General features: G+C 53.3%; 1 protein-coding gene across 1 annotated transcript in view; it reads right to left on the reverse strand.

Annotated features, from left to right (window-relative positions):
* Window positions 1-25,303, reverse strand: part of hap1 (huntingtin associated protein 1) — a 69,512-nt gene that overhangs the window by 14,857 nt on the left and 29,352 nt on the right. Inside the window, exons 3-13 of the mRNA XM_085966089.1 lie at window positions 23,183-23,299; window positions 21,967-22,067; window positions 21,254-21,362; window positions 19,562-19,640; window positions 16,258-16,388; window positions 16,076-16,150; window positions 15,528-15,665; window positions 11,719-11,795; window positions 9,618-9,848; window positions 5,419-5,723; window positions 4,302-4,520 (exon numbers count right to left, since the gene is read on the reverse strand). Of these exons, the coding sequence (XP_085822215.1) occupies window positions 4,302-4,520; window positions 5,419-5,723; window positions 9,618-9,848; window positions 11,719-11,795; window positions 15,528-15,665; window positions 16,076-16,150; window positions 16,258-16,388; window positions 19,562-19,640; window positions 21,254-21,362; window positions 21,967-22,067; window positions 23,183-23,299 (1,582 nt within the window). The remainder of the gene's footprint in view (window positions 1-4,301; window positions 4,521-5,418; window positions 5,724-9,617; window positions 9,849-11,718; window positions 11,796-15,527; window positions 15,666-16,075; window positions 16,151-16,257; window positions 16,389-19,561; window positions 19,641-21,253; window positions 21,363-21,966; window positions 22,068-23,182; window positions 23,300-25,303) is intronic.

Here is a 25,303-nt window from a genome sequence, read left to right on the forward strand (position 1 = left end):
CAGTGTGTTACAGTGAGGGGTGTGGGTTATATCAGTGTTACAGTGAGGGGTGTGGGTTATATCAGTGTTACAGTGAGGGGTGTGGGGTATATCAGAGTGTTACAGTGAGGGGTGTGGGGTATATCAGTGTTACAGTGAGGGGTGTGGGGTATATCAGTGTGTTACAGTGAGGGGTGTGGGTTATATCAGTGTTACAGTGAGGGGTGTGGGTTATATCAGTGTTACAGTGAGGGGTGTGGGTTATGTCAGTGTGTTACAGTGAGGGGTGTGGGGTATATCAGAGTGTTAGAGTGAGGGGTGTGGGGTATATCAGTGTGTTACAGTGAGGGGTGTGGGGTATATCAGTGTGTTACAGTGAGGGGAGTGGTGTATATCAGTGTGTTATAGTGAGGGGTGTGGGTTATATCAGTGTTACAGTGAGGGGTGTGGTGTATATCAGTGTGTTACAGTGAGGGGTGTGGGTTATATTAGTGTTACAGTGAGGGGTGTGGGTTATATCAGTGTGTTACAGTGTGGGGTGTGGGTTATATCAGTGTGTTACAGTGAGGGGTGTGGGGTATATCAGAGTGTTACAGTGAGGGGTGTGGGGTATATCAGTGTGTTACAGTGAGGGGTGTGGGGTATATCAGTGTGTTACAGTGAGGGGTGTGGGGTATATCAGTGTGTTACAGTGAGGGGTGTGGGGTATATCAGAGTGTTACAGTGAGAGGTGTGGGTTATATCAGTGTGTTACAGTGAGGGGTGTGGGGTATATCAGTGTGTTACAGTGAGGGGTGTGGGGTATATCAGTGTGTTACAGTGAGGGGTGTGGGGTATATCAGTGTGTTACAGTGAGGGGTGTGGGTTATATCAGTGTTACAGTGAGGGGTGTGGGGTATATCAGAGTGTTACAGTGAGGGGTGTGGGGTATATCAGAGTGTTACAGTGAGGGGTGTGGGGTATATCAGAGTGTTACAGTGAGGGGTGTGGGGTATATCAGAGTGTTACAGTGAGGGGTGTGGGGTATATCAGGGTGTTACAGTGTGGGGTGTGGGGTATATCAGAGTGTTACAGTGAGGGGTGTGGGGTGTATCAGAGTGTTACAGTGAGGGGTGTGGGGTATATCAGAGTGTTACAGTGAGGGGTGTGGGGTGTATCAGTGTTACAGTGAGGGGTGTGGGGTATATCAGAGTGTTACAGTGAGGGGTGTGGGGTATATCAGAGTGTTACAGTGAGGGGTGTGGGGTGTATCAGTGTTACAGTGAGGGGTGTGGGGTATATCAGAGTGTTACAGTGAGGGGTGTGGGGTATATCAGCGTGTTACAATGTGGGGTATATCAGAGTTTTACAGTGAGGGGTGTGTGCCATATCAGAGTGTTACAGTGAGGGGTGTGGGGTATATCAGTGTTACAGTGAGGGGTGTGGGGTATATCAGAGAGTGTTACCATGAGGGGTGTGAGGTATATTAGAATGTTACAGTGAGGGGTGTGGGTTATATCAGTGTTACAGTGAGGGGTGTGGGTTATATCAGTGTTACAGTGAGGGATGTGGGGTATATCAGAGAGTGTTACAGTGAGGGGTGTGGGGTAAATCAGAGTCTTACAGTGAGGGGTGTGGGGTATATCAGTGTTACAGTGAGGGGTGTGGGTTATATCAGGGTGTTACAGTGAGGGGTGTGGGGTATATCAGAGAGTGTTACAGTGAGGGGTGTGGGGTAAATCAGAGTCTTACAGTGAGGGGTGTGGGGTATATCAGTGTGTTACAGTGGGGGGTGTGGGGCATATCAGAGTGTTACAGTGAGGGGTGTGGGGTATATCAGTGTGTTACAGTGAGGGGTGTGGGGTATATCAGTGTGTTACAGTGAGGGGTGTGGGGTATATCAGTGTTACAGTGAGGGGTGTGGAGTATATCAGTGTTACGGTGAGGGGCGTGGGATATATCAGTGTGTTACAGTGAGGGGTGAGGGGTATATCAGAGTGTTACAGTGAGGGGTGTGGGGTATATCAGAGTGTTACAGTGAGGGGTGTGGGTTATATCAGTGTTACAGTGAGGGGTGTGGGTTATATCAGTGTTACAGTGAGGAGTGTGGGGTATATCAGAGTGTTACAGTGAGGAGTGTGGGGTATATCAGAGTGTTACAGTGAGGGGTGTGGGGTATATCAGAGTGTTACAGTGAGGGGTGTGGGGTATATCAGAGTGTTACAGTGAGGGGTGTGGGTTATATCAGTGTGTTACAGTGAGGGGTGTGGGGTATATCAGAGTGTTACAGTGAGGGTGTGGGGTATATCAGAGTGTTACAGTGAGGGGTGTGGGGTATATCAGAGTGTTACAGTGAGGGGTGTGGGGTATATCAGAGTGTTACAGTGAGGGGTGTGGGGTATATCAGTGTTACAGTGAGGGGTGTGGGTTATATCAGTGTGTTACAGTGAGGGGTGTGGGGTATATCAGTGTGTTACAGTGAGGGGTGTGGGGTATATCAGTGTGTTACAGTGAGGGGTGTGGGGTATATCAGTGTGTTACAGTGAGGGGTGTGGGGTATATCAGTGTGTTACAGTGAGGGGTGTGGGGTATATCAGTGTGTTACAGTGAGGGGTGTGGGGTATATCAGAGTGTTACAGTGAGGGGTGTGGGGTATATCAGAGTGTTACAGTGAGGGGTGTGGGGTATATCAGAGTGTTACAGTGAGGGGTGTGGGGTATATCAGTGTGTTACAGTGAGGGGTGTGGGTTATATCAGAGTGTTACAGTGAGGGGTGTGGGGTATATCAGTGTGTTACAGTGAGGGGTGTGGGTTATATCAGAGTGTTACAGTGAGGGGTGTGGTGTATATCAGTGTGTTACAGTGAGGGGTGTGGGGTATATCAGAGTGTTACAGTGAGGGGTGTGGGGTATATCAGAGTTACAGTGAGGGGTGTGGTGTATATCAGTGTGTTACAGTGAGGGGTGTGGGGTATATCAGAGTTACAGTGAGGGGTGTGGGGTATATCAGAGTTACAGTGAGGGGTGTGGGGTATATCAGAGTGTTACAGTGAGGGGTGTGGGGTATATCAGAGTTACAGTGAGGGGTGTGGTGTATATCAGTGTGTTACAGTGAGGGGTGTGGGGTATATCAGAGTGTTACTGTGAGGGGTGTGGGGTATATCAGTGTGTAACAGTGAGGGGTGTGGGGTATATCAGTGTGTTACAGTGAGGGGTGTGGGGTATATCAGTGTGTTACAGTGAAGGGTGTGGGGTATATCAGTGTGTTACAGTGAGGGGTGTGGGGTATATCAGTGTGTTACAGTGAGGGGTGTGGGGTATATCAGTGTTACAGTGAGGGGTGTGGGGTATATCAGTGTGTTACAGTGAGGGGTGTGGGTTATATCAGTGTTACAGTGAGGGGTGTGGGTTATATCAGTGTTACAGTGAGGGGTGTGGGGTATATCAGTGTGTTACAGTGAGGGGTGTGGTGTATATCAGTGTTACAGTGAGGGGTGTGGGTTATATCAGTGTTACAGTGAGGGGTGTGGTGTATATCAGTGTGTTACAGTGAGGGGTGTGGGGTGTATCGGTGTTACAGTGAGGGGTGTGGGGTATATCAGAGTGTTACTGTGAGGGGTGTGGGGTATATCAGTGTGTAACAGTGAGGGGTGTGGGGTATATCAGTGTGTTACAGTGAAGGGTGTGGGGTATATCAGTGTGTTACAGTGAGGGGTGTGGGGTATATCAGTGTGTTACAGTGAGGGGTGTGGGGTATATCAGTGTTACAGTGAGGGGTGTGGGGTATATCAGTGTGTTACAGTGAGGGGTGTGGGTTATATCAGTGTTACAGTGAGGGGTGTGGGTTATATCAGTGTTACAGTGAGGGGTGTGGGGTATATCAGTGTGTTACAGTGAGGGGTGTGGTGTATATCAGTGTTACAGTGAGGGGTGTGGGTTATATCAGTGTTACAGTGAGGGGTGTGGTGTATATCAGTGTGTTACAGTGAGGGGTGTGGGGTGTATCGGTGTTACAGTGAGGGGTGTGGGGTATATCAGTGTGTTACAGTGAGGGGTGTGGGTTATATCAGTGTTACAGTGAGGGGTGTGGGGTATATCAGTGTGTTACAGTGAGGGGTGTGGGGTATATCAGTGTGTTACAGTGAGGGGTGTGGGGTGTATCGGTGTTACAGTGAGGGGTGTGGGGTATATCAGTGTGTTACAGTGAGGGGTGTGGGGTATATCAGTGTGTTACAGTGAGGGGTGTGGGGTATATCAGTGTGTTACAGTGAGGGGTGTGGGTTATATCAGTGTTACAGTGAGGGGTGTGGTGTATACCAGGATCTCTCTATGACCTTCCCTTACCTAAGGGGTCTGCTTTGGTTGGGACGGGTAGCGTTGCTGCCAGTTCCTGGAACAAGCCGAAGTCTGTTTCATCTTCTTCAAAATCGTTGAGGTTGTAAACCTCCCCCATGTCGATGTCCAGTTGGCAGAAATCTTTGGTGAGGACTCCAGGCCGAGCATCCAAGATCCCCCCGAGGTTTGGCTGAGCGAGCTGCTGCCACTGGTGGAGAGTCACTGACCCTGAGGCAGAGACAGAACAGTCAGAACCGAGCACAGAGTCCGAGACAGGGGGGAGGGAGGGACACAATGAGGAGACAGCGATGGTGGCATTGGAGGTGAGAGAGAGAGAGAGAGAGAGAGACAGAGGGAGAGACAGAGAGAGAGAGAGAGAGAGACAGGGAGAGAGAGGGAGAGAGAGAGAGAGAGAGAGAGAGGCAGAGAGAGAGGGAGAGAGAGACAGAGAGAGAGGGAGAGAGAGAGAGAGAGACAGAGAGAGACAGAGAGAGAGAGAGAAAAGATGGGAAGAGAACACGTGGAAGGAAGCAAGGAGTTGGGGAGGCAGGGAAAGAAAGGGAGGAAAAGAAGGAAAGGGGATAGAGATGAGAAGAGAAGCAAGAGAGAGATGGAAACAGAGAGAACAGATTCGAAAGAGAAAGACAAAAAAGTTGGAGTGTGAGAATTTGTGATTAATGGAAGGGACGGAGAGAGAGAAATAGGAAGAGCGAGAAGAAAATCAGCGGAGAGAAAAATATGGGACAAAGAAGTTTGGCAAAAGAGAAAGAGATAAAAACCAGAAGAGACAGAAAAATGTAGGGTCAGTGTCAAAGGTCAGAGAGTAAACTGTAGGATCAGTGTCAAAGGTCAGAGAGTAAACTGTAGGATCAGTGTCAAAGGTCAGAGAGTAAACTGTAGGATCAGTGTCAAAGGTCAGAGAGTAAACTGTAGGGTCAGTGTCAAAGGTCAGAGAGTAAACTGTAGGATCAGTGTCAAAGGTCAGAGAGTAAACTGTAGGATCAGTATCAAGGGTCAGAGAGCAAACTCCAGGATCAGTGTCAAGGGTGAGAGAGTAAGCTGTAGGGTCAGTGTCAAGGGTGAGAGAGTAAACTGTAGGGTCAGTGTCAAGGGTCACAGGCCTCACCTTCCAATGGCTTCACGATCTTCAGTTTATCCGGGCAGTTGGGGCGGGAGCTCACGGAGTAACCGGTCAGCCCCGAGCTCCCGGAATAGTTGGTCCCCGTCGACAGGATGCTCTCGGCTGGGGTCAGGAGGCCGCTGGACAAGGGCTCGTCGCTGGTCAGGCTCTTCTGTTTCTGGTCCCGCTCCTCGAGGAGCGTTTTATCCGAGGCCGCCTCCTGCCGCAGCGACAATCGCTGCAACGCGGCCTGCAGGTCCCGACATCCTGGAGTCCCGGGCGTGCCCGGCTTCCGCTCAAACTCCTCCTCTCTGAAACAAAGGTTCGACCTCAAGTCAGAGAAAGTGAACGCTTTGACCAAACGGTCCCACGTAAGCTGGGTGACCCCACTGACCCCTCCCACCCACAGCTGCCAATGTTCCCGTTCATTTTTTGGGGGCGTAGCCCATTCAAAATACTGCGCATGTGCAGGTTTTCCTATTGCAAAGCCGGCGAGCAGTCTGCGCGGGAGGTCCAGAGCGCCGCAGGGCCGCGCAGCTTAGAGGGAACGTTGCTGGACACCCTCGACAAGAGGCCATTCCTCACATCCAGGATCGCCCTGTCAAAGGCTATTCCACAATCAAGGCCATTGCAACCCAGCCCACTCCTGCCCGCACCTTACGCCAGCTGGGGTCACTAGCTAGGAGAGGGTGCTGGGCAGATTTACTAGGATGGTATCAGGGATGAGGGACTTCAGTTATGTAGAGAGACTGGAGGAGCTGGGATTGTTCTCCTTAGAGCAGAAAAGATTACGGGGAGGTGTTCAAAATTACGAGGGGTTTAGACAGAGTAAACAAGGAGAAACTGTTTCCAGTGGCAGGAGGGTCGGTAACCAGAGGACAGAGTGAAGGTGATTGGCAAAAGAACCAGAGGGGAGAGGAGAATGTTTTTTACGCAGCGAGTTCTTATGATCCGGAATGTGCTGCCTGAAAGGGCGGTGGAAGCAGATTCAATAGTAACTTTCAAAAGGAAATTGGATAAATACTTGAAGGGGAAAAATTCACAGGGCTGTGGGGAAAGAGCCGGGGAGTGGGACTAAATGGAGAGCTCCCTGAGTCAGAAGGTTGTGGGTTCATGTCCCACTCCAGAGACTTGAGCACAGAAAAACAGCCCGACACGCCCAGGGGAGTGCTGCACTGTCGGAGGGGCAGTACTGAGGGAGCGCTGCACTGTCGGAGGGACAGTACTGAGGGAGCGCTGCACTGTCGGAGGGGCAGTACTGAGGGAGTAAGAACATAAGAAATAGGAGCAGGAGTAGGCCAATCGGCCCCTCGAGCCTGCTCCGCCATTCAATAAGATCATGGCTGATCTGATCCTAACCGCCAATCCACTATGACAGGACTATCTCCTGAATCTAACAGCATTAGACACACGAAAACAGGAGCAGGATCAGGCTACACGGCCCCTGGGCCCGCTCCGCTACCCACAGGGCCATGACCTATCCGAACCTAGACTCATGTCCAAATTCCTGCCCGCTCCCCGTAACCCTTAATTCCCTTTTCTACTAGGAAACTGTCTATTTCTGTTTTAAATTTATGTAATGATGTAGCTTCGACAGCTTTTTGGGGCAGCATATTCCATGGACCTACCACCCTCTGAGTGAAGTAGTTCCTCCTCATCTCAGTTTTGAAAGAGCAGCCCCTTATTCTAAGACTATGCACCCTAGTTCTAGTTTCACCCATCATCGGGAACATCCTCCCCACATCCACCCGATCCAACCCCTTCACAATCTTATATGTTTCAATAAGATCGCCTCTCATTCTTCTGAACTCCAATGAGTAGAGTCCCAATCTACTCAACCTCTCCTCATATGTCCATCCCCTCATCCCCGGGATTAATCGAGTGAACCTTCTTTGTACTGACTCGAGAGCAAGTATGTCCTTTCTTAAGTATGGACACCAAAACTGTATGCAGTATTCCAGGTGCGGTCTCACCAATACCTTGTACAACTGAAGCAATACCTCCCTATTTTTATATTCTATCCCCCTAGCAATGAAAGCCAACATTCCATTGGCCTTCTTAATCACTTGCTGCACCTGCATACTAACCTTTTGAGTTTCGTGCACCAGGACCCCCAGATCCCTTTGTACTTCAGTACTTTCCAGTTTCTTGCCATTAAGATAATAACTTGCTCTACGATTTTTCCTGCCAAAGTGCATAACCTCACACTTTCCAGTATTGTATTCCATCTGCCAAATCTCTGCCCACTTACTTAGCCTGTCTATGTCCCCTTGCAGGTTTTTTATGTCCTCCTCACTCACTACTTTCCCTCCCATCTTAGTATCATCTGCAAACTTTGATGTGTTACACTCGGTCCCCTCCTCCAAATCGTTAATATAGATTGTAAAGAGTTGGGGACCCAGCACTGACCCCTGCGGAACACCACTGGTTACTGATTGCCAGTCTGAATATGAACCATTTATCCCAACTCTCTGCCTTCTGTTAGATAGCCAATCCTCTATCCATGCCAGAATATTACCCCCAATCCCGTGATTTTTTATCTTAAGCAATAATCTTTTGTGTGGCACCTTGTCAAATGCCTTTTGGAAGTCTAAATACACTACGTCCACTGGTTCACCTTTATCCACCCTATATGTTACTTCCTCAAAGAACTCCAGCAAATTTGTCAAACATGACTTCCCCTTCATAAAACCATGCTGACTTTGTCTTATTAAATTATGATTATCCAAATGTCCTGTTACTGTCTCCTTAATAATGGACTCCAAAATTTTACCTACCACAGATGTTAGGCTAACCGGTCTATAGTTTCCAGCCTTCTGTCTACTGCCCTTTTTAAATAAGGGTGTTACATTAGCAGTTTTCCAGTCTGCCGGGACCTTTGCTGAGTCCAGGGAGTTTTGGAAGATTATTACCAATGCATCCACAATCCCTACCGCCACTTCCCTCAAAACCCTGGGATGTAAGCCATCAGGTCCAGGTGATTTATCCGCCTTGAGTCCCATTATTTTACCAAGTACTACTTCCTTAGTGATTTTAATCGTATTTAGCTCCTCCCCCCCATAGCCCCCTGCTTGTCAAGTGTTGGGATATTCTTGGTGTCCTCTACTGTAAAGACTGATACAAAATATTCATTCAGTGTTTTTGCCATCTCCATATTTCCCACCATTAATTTCCCGGTCTCATCCTCTAAGGGACCAACATTTACTTTAGCCACCCTTTTTCTTTTTATATAACTATAAAAACTCTTACTATCTGTCTTTATATTTTTTGCTAATTTACTTTCATAATCTATCTTCCCTTTCTTAATCAATCTTTTTGTTATTTTTTGCTGTCTTTTAAAGTTTTCCCAATCCTCTATCCTCCCACTAGATTTGGCTACCTTATATGCCCTTGTTTTTAGTCGAATACTATCCTTAATTTCTTTACTTAGCCACGGATGGCTGTCTTTTCTTTTACACCCTTTTCTTCTCAGTGGAATATACTTTTTTTGGAATTTGTAAAATAACTCCTTAAATGTTGCACTGTCGGAGGGGCAGTACTGAGGGAGCGCCGCACTGTCGGAGGGACAGTACTGAGGGAGCGCTGCACTGTCGGAGGGGTAGTGCTGAGGGAGTTCCGCACTGTCGGAGGGGCAGTACTGAGGGAGCTCCGCACTGTCGGAGAGGCAGTACTGAGGGAGCGCTGCACCGTCGGAGGGGCAGTGCTGAGGGAGCTCCGCACTGTCGGAGGGGCAGTACTGAGGGAGCGCCGCACTGTCAGAGGTGCCGTCTTTCAGATGAGACATTAAACCGAGGCCCCGTCTGCTCTCTCAGGTGGACATAAAAGATCCCATGGCACTATTTCGAAGAAGAGCAGGGGAGTTCTCCCCGGTGTCCTGGGGCTAATATTTATCCCTCAACCAACATCACTAAAAAACAGATTTTCTGGTCATTACCACATTGCTGTTTGTGGGAGCTTGCTGTGCGCAAATTAGCTGCCGCGTTTCCTACATTACAACAGTGACTACACTTTTTAAAAAAAACACTTAATTGGCTGTAAAGTATTTTGGGACGTCCGAAGGTTGTGAAAGACGTTTATAAATGCAAGTCTGTCTTTCGAAAAGCCAGCACGGCCTCGACGGGCCGAATGGCCTCCTACTGTGCTGTGAGACTCAATGATGTTACTGCGATTAGATGGGACGTGTGAGTAGAGGAGGTGATTCTTACGGAGTGCTCTCTGTGTCCAGGTTTAGCGATTGCACTTTGTCGTCCAGTCCGATAGAAGTATTCGACCCGTAAAAGCTAGCGCGAGGAGTGCTGAAGCGGCTGGAGATTCCGGAAGGTCCTGTGGAGGATGGGTTGGAGCCCGGAATGTTCTGAGGGGACTGGGAGCGAGACTTCAGTTTCACCACCTGGTTGGCCGCCCGGACTGTTTCAAACACCCTCCGGTTGTAGTTACTGGGAGAGGAAAGCAAAGTGTTATCAACCCTTCACCCTGAACGTGACAGACTGTCAGCGGTGGCACAGTGGGCAACTCGCTCTCACCTCCGCCCTCCGCGGCAGCAGGTTGTGGGTGTGAGCCCCACTCCAGAGACCTGGGCACAAAATCCAGGCTGACACTCCCGGTGCAGTACTGAGGGAGCGCCGCACTGTCGGAGGGGCAGTACTGAGGGAGCGCCGCACTGTCGGAGGGGCAGTACTGAGGGAGCGCCGCACTGTTAAAGGGGCAGTACTGAGGGAGCGCCACACTGTCGGAGGGGCAGTACTGAGGGAGCGCCGCACTGTCGGAGGGGCAGTACTGAGGGAGCGCCGCACTGTCGGAGGGGCAGTACTGAGGGAGAGCTGCACTGTCGGAGGGGCAGTACTGAGGGAGCGCCGCACTGTCGGAGGGGCAGTACTGAGGGAGAGCTGCACTGTCGGAGGGGCAGTACTGAGGGAGCGCCGCACTGTTAGAGGGGCAGTACTGAGGGAGCGCCGCACTGTTGGAGGGGCAGTACTGAGGGAGTGCCGCACTGTCGGAGGGGCAGTACTGAGGGAGTGCTGCACTGTCTTTCAGATGAGACGTTAAACTGAGGCCCCGTCTGCTCTCTCAGGTGGATATAAAAGATCCCATGACACTATTTCGAAGAGAGCTGGGATGTTCTCCCTGGTGTCCTGGGCCAATATTTATCTCTCAACCAACATCACTAAAAACAGATTATCTGGTCATTATCACATTGCTGTGTGTGGGAGCTTGCTCTGTGCAAATTAGCTGCCGCGTTTCCTACATTACAACCGTGGCTACACTTCAAAAAGTACTTCATTGGCTGTGAAGGAGTTTGGGACGTCCTGAGGTGGGGAAAAGCGCCGGAGAAATACAAGACTTCCTTTCTCTCTTCCTTTTAGAAAGAGAAAGATGGAACACCCGCCCGTCTCGTGGTCTGGACGGTGAATCCCTGAGGGAGCCTGGCCTATGATGCTTCTTTTACAATAACTAACCTGACGGTGCCTCTCCTTACGGTGCCGCCCTTACAGTGTAGGTATGCAGACACACACACACACACACATATGTGGTGCCCACATACATACGCATCTACAGGGCTTGACAGGGTAGATGCTGAGAGGTTGTTTCCCCTGGCTGGAGAGTCTAGAACTCGGGGGCATAATCTCAGGATAAGGGGTCGGCCATTTAAGACTGAGATGAGGAGGAATTTCTTCACTCAGTGGGTTGTGAATCTTTGGAATTCTCTGCCCCAGAGGGCTGTGAATGCTGAGTCGTTGAGTATATTCAAGGCTGAGATCGATAGATTTTTGGACTCTAGGGGAATCAAGGAATATGGAGATCGGGCGGGAAAGTGGAGTTGAGATAGAAGATCAGCCATGATCTTATTGAATGGCGGAGCAGGCTCGAGGGCCCGATGGCCGACTCCTGCTCTTATTTCTTATGTTTCTAGAGGGGCAACAATCAAGCAGAAACCCTGGCCAATTCCACCGCTCCTCCAAGAGGTAGAGACCAAATTCAACAAACCCACAGCCCCCCAGGCCAAGATCAGCTACACCAACACAGGCCGGGAATCAAACCGGAGATCTTCCTGACCTGCAGAACTCTGGGACAGGGCACTGCCTTTCTCAGAGGAGGAGCTCGCACTGAGTCGTAAACACTTAGGCCCAAATCCTGAGGCCTAAAACCTCAAGCCCAAACCCTCAGGCCCAAATCCTGAGGCCTAAATCCTCAGGCTCAAATTCTTAGGCCCAAATCCTCAGCCCTAAAACCTCAGGCCTAAATGCTCAGGCCTACATTTAAAGCGTTGAGGCCTCGTCGCTCTGAGTTCAAGTGTCCATCTCCTACCTGTTCTCGAGCAATGCCGCAGTGTCCCCGTGTAAACCTTTCCGCATTGTTCCTTCGATCTCAGCGGCCAGGGAGTCCTTCAAGAGAAGAGATTTCATTTGTAGCTGGAGACAGACACAGAGAGATGGGGCCCACAGCACCTTAGAAAGGAGCATCCCCATCCACTGTGCCTATTGCACAGGGCTCTCAGAAACCGCTCGCGTTTAAACCCAGAGCTTTGCTTTTGATTGGAGGTCCATTAATCGGAAGATTCTTTGCAGCATCCACAAACACACCGGGATCCTGAAAGGAGGTTCCTATATTTTCCTTAGGGCCATCATTTTTCAGTTAATGTTGGCCGTGGCTCAGTGGGAGCACTCTGTCGACTCTGAATCAGAAAGTCGTGGATTCGAGTCCCACTCCAGAGACTCAAGCCCCATAATCCGGGCTGACTCTCCCAGTGCAACGCTGAGGGAGTGCCGCACTGTCGGAGGGGCAGTACTGAGGGAGCGCTGCACTGTCGGAGGGGCAGTACTGAGGGAGCGCCGCACTGTCAGAGGGGCAGTACTGAGGGAGCGCCGCACTGTCAGAGGGGCAGTACTGAGGGAGCGCTGCACTGTCGGAGGGGCAGTACTGAGGGAGCGCCGCACTGTCGGAGGGGCAGTACTGAGGGAGCGCCGCACTGTCGGAGGGGCAGTACTGAGGGAGTGCCGCACTGTCGGAGGGGCAGTACTGAGGGAGTGCCGCACTGTCGGAGGGGCAGTACTGAGGGAGTGCCGCACTGTCGGAGGGGCAGTACTGCGAGAGCGCTGCACTGTCGGAGGGGCAGTACTGAGGGAGCATCACACTGTCGGAGGGGCAGTACTGAGGGAGCGCCGCACTGTCGGAGGGGCAGTACTGAGGGAGCGCCGCACTGTTGGAGGGGCAGTACTGAGGGAGTGCCGCACTGTCGGAGGGGCAGTACTGAGGGAGTGCCGCACTGTCGGAGGGGCAGTACTGAGAGAGCGCTGCACTGTCGGAGGGGCAGTACTGAGGGAGCATCACACTGTCGGAGGGGCAGTACTGAGGAAGCGCCGCATTGGCGGAGGGGCAGTACTGAGGAAGCGCCGCACTGTCGGAGGGGCAGTACTGAGGGAGCACCGTACTGTCGGAGGGGCAGTACTGAGGGAGTGCCGCACTGTCGGAGGGGCAATACTGAGGGAGCGCTGCACTGTCGGAGGGGCAGTACTGAGGGAACGCTGCACTGTCGGAGGGGCAGTACTGAGAGAGCGCCGCATTGTCGGAGGGGCAGTGTTGAGGGAGCGCTGCACTGTCGGAGGGGCAGTACTGAGGCAGCGCTGCACTGTTGGTGGGGCAGTACTGAGGGAGCGCTGCACTGTCGGAGGGGCAGTACTGAGGGAGCGCCGCACCGTCGCAGGGCCAGTACTGAGGGAGCGCCGCACTGTCGGAGGGCCAGTACTGAGGGAGCGCTGCACTGTCGGAGGGGCAGTACTTAGGGAGCGCTGCACTGTCAGAGGTGCCGCCTTTTGGATGAGACGTTAAACCGAGGTCCCGTCTGCTCTCTGAGGTGGACGTAAAAGATCCCATGGCCACTATTTCGAAGAAGAACAAGGGAGTTCTCCCTGATGTCCTGGGCCAATATTTATCCCTCAACCAACATCACTAAAAAATAGATTATCTGGTGGTTATCTCATTGTTGTTTGTGGGAGCTTGCTGTGCGCAAATTGGCTGTAAAGCGCTTTGGGGCGTCCTGAGGTCATGATAGGTGCTATAAAAATGCAAGTCTTTCTTTCTTCCAGTTTCTCCTCTCCTGAAGGCGCTGACACTCTCTGGGGTATGGGCTCCACAGGAGCCAGAACCACCACCCCCCCCACAATACTTTACTCAAGTGGCCATGCTGCATGTGAGTATCCGTGGACTATTTGACCATAGGGGAATCACAGCCAAGGGCAAGCTCGTCCTTACCCCGAATGCACGCCCGCTTCCTGCAGGTGTCACTGGGCAGAAGCAGGAGCCCCGACTGGTTTTATGCCCCAACCCAGGGACACTGAGGTTGTAAAACTAGTGCCGTGGCTGAGATCAGTTACCAGCGCAGAGCAGGGATTGAACGGGACACCTTCATCTCCACCTCTGCACCAAAATGGCATCTCTGTAAAAGCAGAAAATGTTACTGGTTCATAAATGGTCAATACTGCAACTGTAGACTGCCCAGTCCCACAGGACAGGGCACCGGGGGGGGGGGGGGGGGGGTGGGGGGAAGGGCCCAGTCCCACAGGGCACCGGGGGAAGGGCCCAGTCCCACAGGGCACCGGGGGAAGGGCCCAGTCCCACAGGGCACCGGGGGAAGGGCCCAGTCCCACAGGGCACCGGGGGTAGGGCCCAGTCCCACAGGGCACCGGGGGAAGGGCCCAGTCCCACAGGGCACCGGGGGAAGGGCCCAGTCCCACAGGGCACCGGGGGAAGGGCCCAGTCCCACAGGGCACCGGGGGAAGGGCCCAGTCCCACAGGACACCGGGGGGAAGGGCCCAGTCCCACAGGGCACCGGGGGGAAGGGCCCAGTCCCACAGGGCACCGGGGGAAGGGCCCAGTCCCACAGGGCACCGGGGGAAGGGCCCAGTCCCACAGGGCATCGGGGGAAGGGCCCAGTCCCACGGGGCAGGACACCGGGGGGGAAGGGCCCAGTCCCACAGGACACCGGGGGGAAGGGCCCAGTCCCACAGGGCACCGGGGGAAGGGCCCAGTCCCACAGGACACCGGGGGGAAGGGCCCAGTCCCACAGGGCACCGGGGGGAAGGGCCCAGTCCCACAGGGCACCGGGGGAAGGGCCCAGTCCCACAGGGCACCGGGGGAAGGGCCCAGTCCCACAGGGCATCGGGGGAAGGGCCCAGTCCCACGGGGCAGGACACCGGGGGGGAAGGGCCCAGTCCCACAGGACACCGGGGGGAAGGGCCCAGTCCCACAGGACACCGGGGGGAAGGGCCCAGTCCCACAGGGCACCGGGGGAAGGGCCCAGTCCCACAGGACACCGGGGGGAAGGGCCCAGTCCCACAGGGCACCGGGGGAAGGGCCCAGTCCCACAGGGCACCGGGGGAAGGGCCCAGTCCCACAGGGCACCGGGGGAAGGGCCCAGTCCCACAGGGCACCGGGGGAAGGGCCCAGTCCCACAGGGCACCGGGGGAAGGGCCCAGTCCCACAGGGCACCGGGGGAAGGGCCCAGTCCCACAGGGCACCGGGGGAAGGGCCCAGTCCCACAGGGCACCGGGGGAAGGGTCCAGTCCCACAGGACACCGGGGGAGGGGCCCAGTCCCACAGGGCACCGGGGGAAGGGCCCAGTCCCACAGGGCACCGGGGGAAGGGCCCAGTCCCACAGGGCACCGGGGGAAGGGCCCAGTCCCACAGGGCACCGGGGGAAGGGCCCAGTCCCACAGGGCACCGGGGGAAGGGCCCAGTCCCACAGGGCACCGGGGGGAAGGGCCCAGTCCCACAGGGCACCGGGGGAAGGGCCCAGTCCCACAGGGCATCAGGGGAAGGGCCCAGTCCCACAGGGCACCGGGGGAAGGGCCCAGTCCCACAGGGCACCGGGGGAAGGGCCCAGTCCCACAGGGCACCGGGGGAAGGGCCCAGTCCCACAGGGCAGGACACCGGGGGACGGGCCCAGTCCCACAGGGCATCAGGGGAAGGGCCCAGTCCCACAGGACAGGACACTGGCACGGCGATACCAGGCTTGCATGTGTAAAGCCTGTCGGGAGTAGGAAGGCTGAAGGTGGTGAAGGATTGTTGAGTGCGGAGAGAGCGTGTGGGAGGTGTGTGAGTCTGGCTGCATTGCTTACCATGGGATAGACGGGCACCGTGTGGTAACGGTTGATGGAACTGTTCGGCACACTCTTGTTCCGCAGATTCTTTATCTCCTCCTGTGCCTCGCGCAGCATCGCACCACACTGAGAATACTTCTCCCACAGGTATTGTAGCTACACAGCAATCAAACAAAGCACCGCTGAGACTCTGAATCAAACACTCTGTTCACTTCAAGCACTGGGGTTACTGAGTGACAGTGTGAGGGAGCTGGATTAACATCAGTAGAGGTACAGTCAGTAACACAGGGCGCTGGGGGAGAGAGGTTACTGAGTGACAGTGTGAGGGAGCTGGATTAACATCAGTAGAGATACAGTCAGTAACACAGGGTGCTGGGGGAGAGGGGTTACTGAGTGACAGTGTGAGGGAGCTGGATTAACATCAGTAGAGATACAGTCAGTAACACAGGGCGCTGGGGGAGAGGGGTTACTGAGAGACAGTGTGAGGGAGCTGGATTAACATCAGTAGAGATACAGTCAGTAACACAGGGCGCTGGGGGAGAGGGGTTACTGAGTCCATTACCCACCTCGGTCTTTAGTTGTTCCTGACTCTCTCTCGATGTTGCGAGGTACTGAGTTAACTCTTCGTTCTCTGTCGTGCACTAATTTAAGAAAATTAAACACACTTTAGATTGTGATAAACAATTCCTATGGATTGATGGAGCTGCGATGGGATTGGTGGAATGCTGAGTGAGTGGGACTAACGTACCACTTTACATTTCTGCTGCAGTTCCACTACCCGTGTGAGCAGAACGCTGATCTCCTCCTGCTGTCGCAAGGTGTCCTCGATTTTTCGTGCCAGCTCTTCGGAAACCGCTGCCAGCTGGTTATTGCTTTCCCCTGGACCATCGTTCCACAAACAGCGAGGTTGATGGAAAGAGAGAAAGAGGAAAAGATTAAAAGCTCAAAAGCAGCCTCCTCGAACACGTGAAAGGAGAATGGTCGATAGTCGGGGATCTCCAGCTCCGGGGATTGTTCCTGAATTTCCTGGTTGTTCTGTGACCCTGACGCAGTGCGTAGTCAGTCAGGGCCGGAACAGCTCTGCTCACCAAGTGACCGCAGGCCAGCATCACAACCTTGCCGAGAAAACTGGACATGGCACGGATGGGGAAGATTCGATATCTCAGCAACATGAACAGATTCACCAGCAGTGTGAACGGGCCTGGGCTATCGGTAATTCTCGAATATACAGCAACCAGGGATATTGGTGGCTCAGAGCGCCCATCCTCGCGGAGCCACACCTTCCCAACCAATCAGAAAGCAAACAGACTCTTCGTTACCCAATTGGAAGATCCGTGACTGTTACTCTAACAACCTTGTTTCCCATCTCCAATATTTTTATAACTAATAAATTGTTCAAAGAAAATGAAAAAGACACACTTTATTAACACTTTATTAACGCCCCAGTGATCTTTCTCCCAGGTGGTGCTGGAAGCTGTGCCCTGGACATTAATCTTCAATCCCCAGAGACTCCAGGCCAATCCTGGGGCGTTGGCAACCCCCTGTGCCCCGGGGATGGGGCTTTGAACCATGGTGGTAATGGACTTCAGTGTGGGGACCCCTGACCTCCTCTTAAGAGAGACACCTGCTGTCCAACTGTGCAATTCCACTTGGTAAGATCATGACGCAGAGCCAGACCCAGATGCATCTAGTGGCTCCCCCAGTGGGTGTATATACTGCCCAGGCTGATACCGAGGCCTGCAGCTTAATCCCCAGTCTAGGCCGAGTTAGATGATCTCAGGAGGGTTGCTGCAATTGGTCACAGTCGCCATGGGAGGGCAATAATCAGCCAGGGATCCCCCAGATGACCACTATCCAGTGAGGGGCGGGGAAGCTGGGCGAGGACAAGATAGGGTTTTGGTCACGATGCCACCCATGGGGAGAAAAATTCAGTATTGCCCTGTTTGGGGCGCCATTATCGGCCGTGCGCAAAGTTTAGCGCCTGGCGCTAATTATCGCCTCTGGCGGCAAACTTGGCTTTTATCGCCCCTGGAGGTGATTGGAGCGCTAAATCAGGTGCTTCACACCTGTCTTAAGGCGCAAAGGCCGAGGAGCGAGGCGCTACCTCAGGGCGCTGGCGGAGCAAGGACGGGCAAATCAAAATGAACCTGCAAAGTGCTGCTCAGTACCCGAAACTCCTTCACACAGCGTTGAATCTCTCCAGAAGTCTGTCTCTCTCTCTCTCTCTCTCTCTCTCTCTCTCTCTCTCAGAATGCATGGTGCAAAAATGTCACCAACAAAAAAGGCAGGAAGCGGTCGTCTTTAAATAGCGCTCCCCCAGTCCCTTTCTGACTGCAAAACGCTCCCCTCAACCTGTCGTTGCTAGCGGCAGGCGGTAAGGCAGGGGGCGCCACTCAATATCCAGTCCGGGGCACTAACGGAGCGTTGCGCACTCGACTGACATCACAATCTGCCGGCGCAGGAGATCGTGGCGATAGTGTTTAGCGCCGCCGCAAAATGTCTAGATAATTTCGCGAGCGGCGCAAAAATCGCCGCGCCCGGGCGCTAGTTGCTTTGCGCCCCATTAGCGCCCTCTTAAGGCACTAACGGGAGGTGCAAACAACTGAATTTTTCCCCCCATGGTCTGATAGTTTTGCAGTGTTCACTCACGGTGACCTGGGCAAGGCACTGGAAGAACCGTCGGCACCTCAGGAGGGCACAGCAGAAAGGTAAGGGCTCAGTGTGTGTAGTGCTCGAGTGAAGTGGGGCGAGAGGGCGAGAGATTTTAAAAAATTCATTCTCGGGATGTGGGCGTCGCTGGCAAGGCCGGCATTTATTGCCCGTCCCTAGTTGCCCTCGAGAAGGTGGTGGTGAGCCGCCCTGAATACAACTGAGTGTCTCGCTCGGCCATTTCAGCGGGCAGTTGAGAGTCAACCACATTGCTGTGGGTCTGGAGTCACATATAGGCCAGACCGGGTAAGGACAGCAGATTTCCTTCCCTAAAGGACATCAGTGAACTAGTTGGGTTTTTACGACAATCCAGTAGTTTCATGGTCACCATTACTGATACTAGCTTTTTATTCCCGATTTATTTAATTAATTCACTGAATTTAAATTGCCCATCGGCCGTGTTGGGATTTGAGCTCAGTAACATGACCACTGTGCTACTGTAGCCCCATTGCTAAATGGAGCAAGGTTCAGATACCATTCAGTCATCATCCTGAAGTCATATTTATATTTCCATGATAAATTCCCCCGTCCACATTTATAATTGGACTGTCTAATGTAAACAGGTCACGCTACAATCACTCCAGTGGTGGTACTGCAGTGTCCCCACTGGACGTAGAGTGTAATTACAGCGTGACGGTTTACATAGACAGTTTCCATGATAAATGTGGATGTAGGAATTTATAATGTGATGCAGTCGCCAGGAAATGCTCAGATATAATATTTTGAATATATTATAGATGGTCGTTGGTCAGCAGTGCTACTCTGGGCCAATAGGATCACAGAGCTGGGTCACCACATGTTGCGCACTCCATGAAACAGCACAGAAGGAGGCCATTCGGCCCATCGTGCCTGTGCCTGAAAGAGCTCTCCAATTAGTCCCACTCCCCTGCTCTTTCCCCGTAGCCCTGCAAATTTTTCCTTTTCAAATATTTATCCAATTCCCTTTTGAAAGCTATTATTGAATCTGCTTCCACCGCCCTTTCAGGCAGCGCATTCCGGATCACAACAACTCGCTGCATAAAAAACATTCTCCTCATCTCCCCAATTTTGCCAATTCCCTTCAATCTGTGTCCTCTGGTTACCGACCCTCCTGCCACTGGAAACAGTTTCTCCTTATTTACTCTATCAAAACCCCTCATGGTTTTGAACACCTCTATCAAATCTCCCCTTAACCTTCTCTGCTCCAAGGAGAACAGCCCCAGCTTCTCCAGTCTCTCCACATAACTGAAACGTTGCAACACTGGTATAATTGGAGGAAATCTCTTCTGCACCCTCTCCCAGGCCGCGACATCCTTCAAGGAATCTTTCGCCTGGTATTGAGGTGGACGTTGGCACCAACTCACCAAGTTCCTTCACGCAGTCGATCACCAGCTGCTCCTCCTTGCTCTCGTACTCCAAGGTTTCCGTCGATAACTGAGTGGCCTACAGAGAGAATAAGAAAACAAGTCACACGCTGAGAGTCACGGTGCAACCAAAACCATCGGCTAGGGTTGGCCGGAGGGTGCTGGGGTGTGTGGCGGGAGGACAGTGTGTGTGCTGGGTCCCTTGTTGTTTGTGATCTACATAAATGATTTGGAGGAGAATGTAAAAGGTATGATCAGTAAGTTCGCAGATGACACGAAAATTGGTGGGGTGGTAAATTGCGAGGAGGAAAGCCTCAGGCTGCAGGACGATATAAACGGGTTGGTCAGATGGGCGGAAAAGTGGCAAATGGAATTTAACCCTGAAAAGTGCGAGGTGATGCATTTTGGACGGACAAATAAGGCAAGGGAATACACAATGAGTGGTAGGACCCTAGGAAGTACAGAGGGTCAGAGGGACCTTGGTGTACATGTACATAGATCCCTGAAGGCAGCGGAACAGGTAGATAAGGTGGTTAAAAAGGCATATGGGATACTTGCCTTCATTAGCCGAGGCATAGAATATAAGAGCAGGGAGGTTATGATGGAGCTGTACAAAACGCTGGTAAGGCCACAGCTGGAGTACTGTGTGCAGTTCTGGTCGCCTCACTATAGGAAGGATGTGATTGCATTGGAGAGGGTGCAGAGGAGATTTACCAGGATGTTACCTGGGCTGGAGCGCCTCAGCTATGAAGAAAGACTAAACAGGCTGGGGTTGTTTTCCTTGCAGCAAAGAAGGCTGAGGGGGGACCTGATTGAGGTGTACAAAATGATGAGGGGCATAGATAGGGTAGATAAAGAGGAACTTTTCCCCTTAGTAGGGGGGTCAATAACAAGGGGGCATAGATTCAAGGTAAGGGGCAGGAGGTTTAGAGGGGATTTGAGGAGGAACTTTTTCACCCAGAGGGTGGTTGGAGTCTGGAACTCACTGCCTGAAAGGGTGGTAGAGGCAGGAACCCTCACAACATTCAAGAAGCATTTGGATGAGCACTTGAAATGCCATTGCATACAAGGCTATGGACCAAATGCTGGAAAATGGGATTAGATTGGACAGGGCTTGATGGACGGCGCAGACACGATGGGCCAAAGGGCCTCTTTCTGTGCTGTATAATTCTATGACTCTATGACTCTATGACAGGAGGGGTGGGGGGGGGTGGAGATGGAGATCACAGAGCTCCAGTGCGACACTGAATCAAAGGAAAGAAAACGACTTGCATTTATATAGCGCCTTTCACAACCTCAGGACGTCCCGCAGCATGTTCTGAAGTGTAGTCACTGTTGGAAACGCGGCAGCCAATTTTCTCACAGCAAGATCCCACCAACAGCAATGTGATAATGACCAGATAACCTGTTTTAGTGATGTTGGTTGAGGGATAAATATTGGCCCCAGGACACCGGGGAGAACTCCCCTGCTCTTCGAAATAGTGCCGTGGGATCTTTTACGTCCACCTGAGAGGGCAGACGGGGCCTCAGTTTTAATGTCTCATCCGAAAGACGGCACCTTCCATGTCCTGAGTACAGGAACTGACTGTCCCGAGGACAGACACCGACCTTTCCCAGACCCTGGTGTGTGTCTGTCCTTCCCCGGTCGGCACTGGTTGTGGGTCCCAGTAGCGGCTACGGGTCTGTGATTACCTGGTGTCTCAGCTTGTGGTTCTCGTTCTCCAAGCCCCTGAGTTTTTGCTGCAGGAATTCCAGGTGGAGGCAATTCTGGAGAGAGACTGAGGACTCGTTCCGTCTCAACCTGCAAGTGGGAAACGGGCAAATCAAACTCCAAACCACACCCAGCTCAGTGAAACCCACACCAGGGCCAGTGTGCGTGAGTGTGCATGCACGTGCGTGTGCGACTGTGAGTGTGCGTGTGTGTGCGCGTGTGTGTGCGTGACTGTGAGCGCGTCTGTGTGCGTCTGTGTCTGCATCTGCGTCTGCGTGTGCGCGTGACTGTGCATGTGTGTGTGTCATTGTTCGCATTAAGCTACGTGGCCGCACTGCTCGCTGCAGCTCCCGAGCAGCTGGTGGGCCGGCTTTTAAATAGGAGAAACCGTGCATGGGCGGCCCCTTGAAAAATATCAACGGGAACATTGGCGTGCCTGTGTGTGAGCGAGGCGGAGCGGGAATGACCTGAGTAGGAAGGAGGCAGAGTGGCAGAGCGTCCGTGTGTGGGCACGTAGCACCGCGGTATTGCAGGCATCCCTCCCACTCACCCTCCCTCCCAGAGGAGCGGGAGCGGAGGAGTGGGGGAGGGGCTGTGAGCGGGGGCGGGGCTGTGAGCAGGGGAGGGGCCAGCGGGGGTGGGGCTGTGAGCTGGGGCGGGGCCGGCAGGGGGAGGGGCTGGCGGGAGTACTCACGGGCTGCAGCAGGAGGAGTTGGGCTCGCTGTCCTCAGTCGTGTCGGTGTAGAGATGGAGAAGATCGTCTCTCACGCTCACTTCGTGTTTCAGTTGTGCAACCTGCAGAAGAGAGCCAAGGGTTAATGCCAAGAGGGCGACATGGAGCCCGCTGACATCAGGAACAGCAGCTGCTGGAGAAACAAGGGTCCCACGTGTTGCCTCCTCCAATATCAATCTGCCCAACTGGTCCCAGATCCCCCCCAGAACTCTTCCAGCCACCACAGCACGGCAGCCCCCTCCCGGGCAACAACTAAAGCCCTGGTTAGACCACACCTGGAGCACTGGGAGCCGAGCTGGGCGCCGCACCTTCGACAGTGCAGCACTCCCTCAGTACTGCCCCTCCGACCGACAGTGCAGCGCTCCCTCAGGACTGCCCCTCCGACAGTGCATCACTCCCTCAGTACTGCTCCTCCGACAGTGCAGCGCTCCCTCAGTAGTGCCCCTCCGACATTGCAGCGCTCCCTCAGTACTGACCCTCCAACAGTGCAGCACTCCCTCAGTACTGCCCCTCCGACATTGCAGCGCTCCCTCAGTAATGACCCTCCGACAGTGCAGCACTCCCTCAGTACTGCCCCTCCGACAGTGCAGCGCTCCCTCAGTACTGCTCCTCCGACAGTGCGGCGCTCCCTCAGTACTGCCCCTCCGACAGTGCAGCACTCCCTCAGTACTGACCCTCCGACAGTGCAGCGCTCCCTCAGTACTGACCCTCCGACAGTGCAGCGCTCCCTCAGTACTGCCCCTCCGACAGTGCAGCGCTGCCTCAGTACCGCCCCTCCGACAGTGCAGCGCTCTCTCAGTACTGATCCTCCGACGGTGCAACGTTCCCTCAGTACTGCCCCTCCGACAGTGCAATGCTCCCTCAGTACTGACACCTCCGACAGTGCAGCACTCCGTCAGTACTGTCCCTCCGACAGTGCGGCGCTCCCTCAGCACGGCTCCTCCGACAGTGCGGCGCTCCCACAGTACTGTCCCTCCGACAGTGCAGCACTCCCTCAGTACTGCCCCTCTGACAATGCAGCACTCCCTCAGTACTGCCTCTCCGACAGTGCGGCGCTCCCTCAGCACTGCACTGGGAGTGTCAGCCTAGATTGTGGTCTGAAGCCTCATGAGTGTGGTCTGAAGCCCTCAATAGACTGACTCCTAGACGCTCAGTCTCACTGGGGTACAGGTCTCACCTCCTCACTGGAGTGCTGGAGCTGCTCCTCGAGGTACTCATTGCTCTCGGCCAGTATTCGGTTCTGTTTGAGGAGAGACTGTCCAATCTGAGCCGCGAGCTCCAGATCTCGCTCTTTCTGAAATCACACCCAACATTACTGGGTTAGGAAGAGAAAACCGAATGAAACATCACCCACACAACAAACAGCGGAGAGCGATCCGACTGTCCCACCCACGCTCCACACTCATGGAAGTTTCCAAGGAGATCACAAGTTGCCAATCCCTCCTGTACAAAACAGATCAAAGAACTTCCAAAAAATGTCTTCCCTCATTAAGCAACTCCTTCCTGAAGGTGCTGACTCTCACTGCCGTACAGTTCCACAGACACTGACTCTCACTGGGGGAGAGTTCCACAGACACTGCCTCTCACTGGGGTACAGTCCAACAGACACTGACTCTCACTGGGGGACAGTTCCACAGACACTGACTCTCACTGGGGTACAGTTCCACAGGCACTGACTCTCACTGGGGTACAGTTCCACAGGCACTGACTCTCACTGGGGTACAGTTCCACAGACACTGACTCTCACTGGGGTACAGTTCCACAGACACTGACTCTCACAGGGGTCCAGTTCCACAGACACTGACTCTCACTGGGGTACAGTTCCACAGGCACTCACTCTCACTGGGGTACAGTTCCACAGGCACTGACTCTCACTGGGGTACAGTTCCACAGACACTGACTCTCACTGGGGTACAGTTTCACAGACACTGACTCTCACTGGGGTACAGTTCCACAGGCACTCACTCTCACTGCGATACAGTTCCACAGACACTGAATCTCACTGAGGTACAGTTCCACAGGCACTGACTCTCACTGGGCTACAGTTACACACACACTGACTCTCACTGGGGTACAGTTCCATAGACACTGACTCTCACTGGGGTACAATGCAATAGACAGTGACTCTCACTGGGGTACAGATCCACAGATACAGTCTCTCACTGGGGTACAGTTCCACAGACACTGACTCTCACTGGGGTACAGTTCGACAGACTCTGACTCTCACTGGGGTACAGTTCCACAGGCACTGACTCTCACTGGGGTACAGTTCCACAGACACTGACTCTCACTGGGGTACAGTTCCACAGGCACTGACTCTCACTGGGGTACAGTTCCACAGACACTGACTCACACTGAGGTACAGTTCCACAGACACTGCCTCTCACTGGGGTACAGTTCCACAGACACTGACTCTCACTGGGGTACAGTTCCACAGACACGGACTCTCACTGGAGTACAGTTACACACACACTGACTCTCACTGGGGTACAGTTCCACAAACACTGACTCTCACTGGGGTACAGTTCCACAGACACTGACTCTCACTGAGGTACAGTTCCACAGACACTGACTCTCACTGGGGTACAGTTCCACAGACACTGACTCTCACTGGGGTACAGTTCCACAGACACTGACTCTCACTGGGGTACAGTTCCACAGACACTGACTCTCACTGGGGTACAGTTCCACAGACACTGACTCTCACTGGGGTACAGTTCAACAGACACTGACTCTCACTGGGGTACAGATCCAGAGGCACTGACTGTCACTGGGGTACAGTTCCACAGGCACTGACTGTCACTGGGGTACAGTTCCACAGGCACTGACTGTCACTGGGGTACAGTTCCACAGACATTGATTCCCACTGGGGTACAGTTTCACAGACACTGACTCTCACTGGGGTCCAGATCCACAGACACTGACTCTCACTGAGGTACAGTTCCACAGACACTGACTCTCACTGGGGTACAGTTCCACAGACACTGACTCTCACTGGGGTACAGTTCCACAGACACTGACTCTCACTGGGGTACAGTTCCACAGACACTGACTCTCACTGGGGTACAGTTCAACAGACACTGACTCTCACTGGGGTACAGATCCAGAGGCACTGACTGTCACTGGGGTACAGTTCCACAGGCACTGACTCTCACTGGGGTACAGCTCCACAGACACTGACTCTCACTGGGGTACAGTTCCACAGACACTGACACTCACTGGGGTACAGTTCCACAGACACTGACTCTCATTGGGGTACAGTTCCACAGATACAGTCTCTCACTGGGGTGCAGTTCCA

The sequence above is a fragment of the Somniosus microcephalus genome, chromosome 24 (assembly GCF_052327205.1).
Source record: "Somniosus microcephalus isolate GS21.2 chromosome 24, FLI_Smic_1.0, whole genome shotgun sequence".
Lineage (NCBI taxonomy): Eukaryota > Metazoa > Chordata > Chondrichthyes > Squaliformes > Somniosidae > Somniosus > Somniosus microcephalus.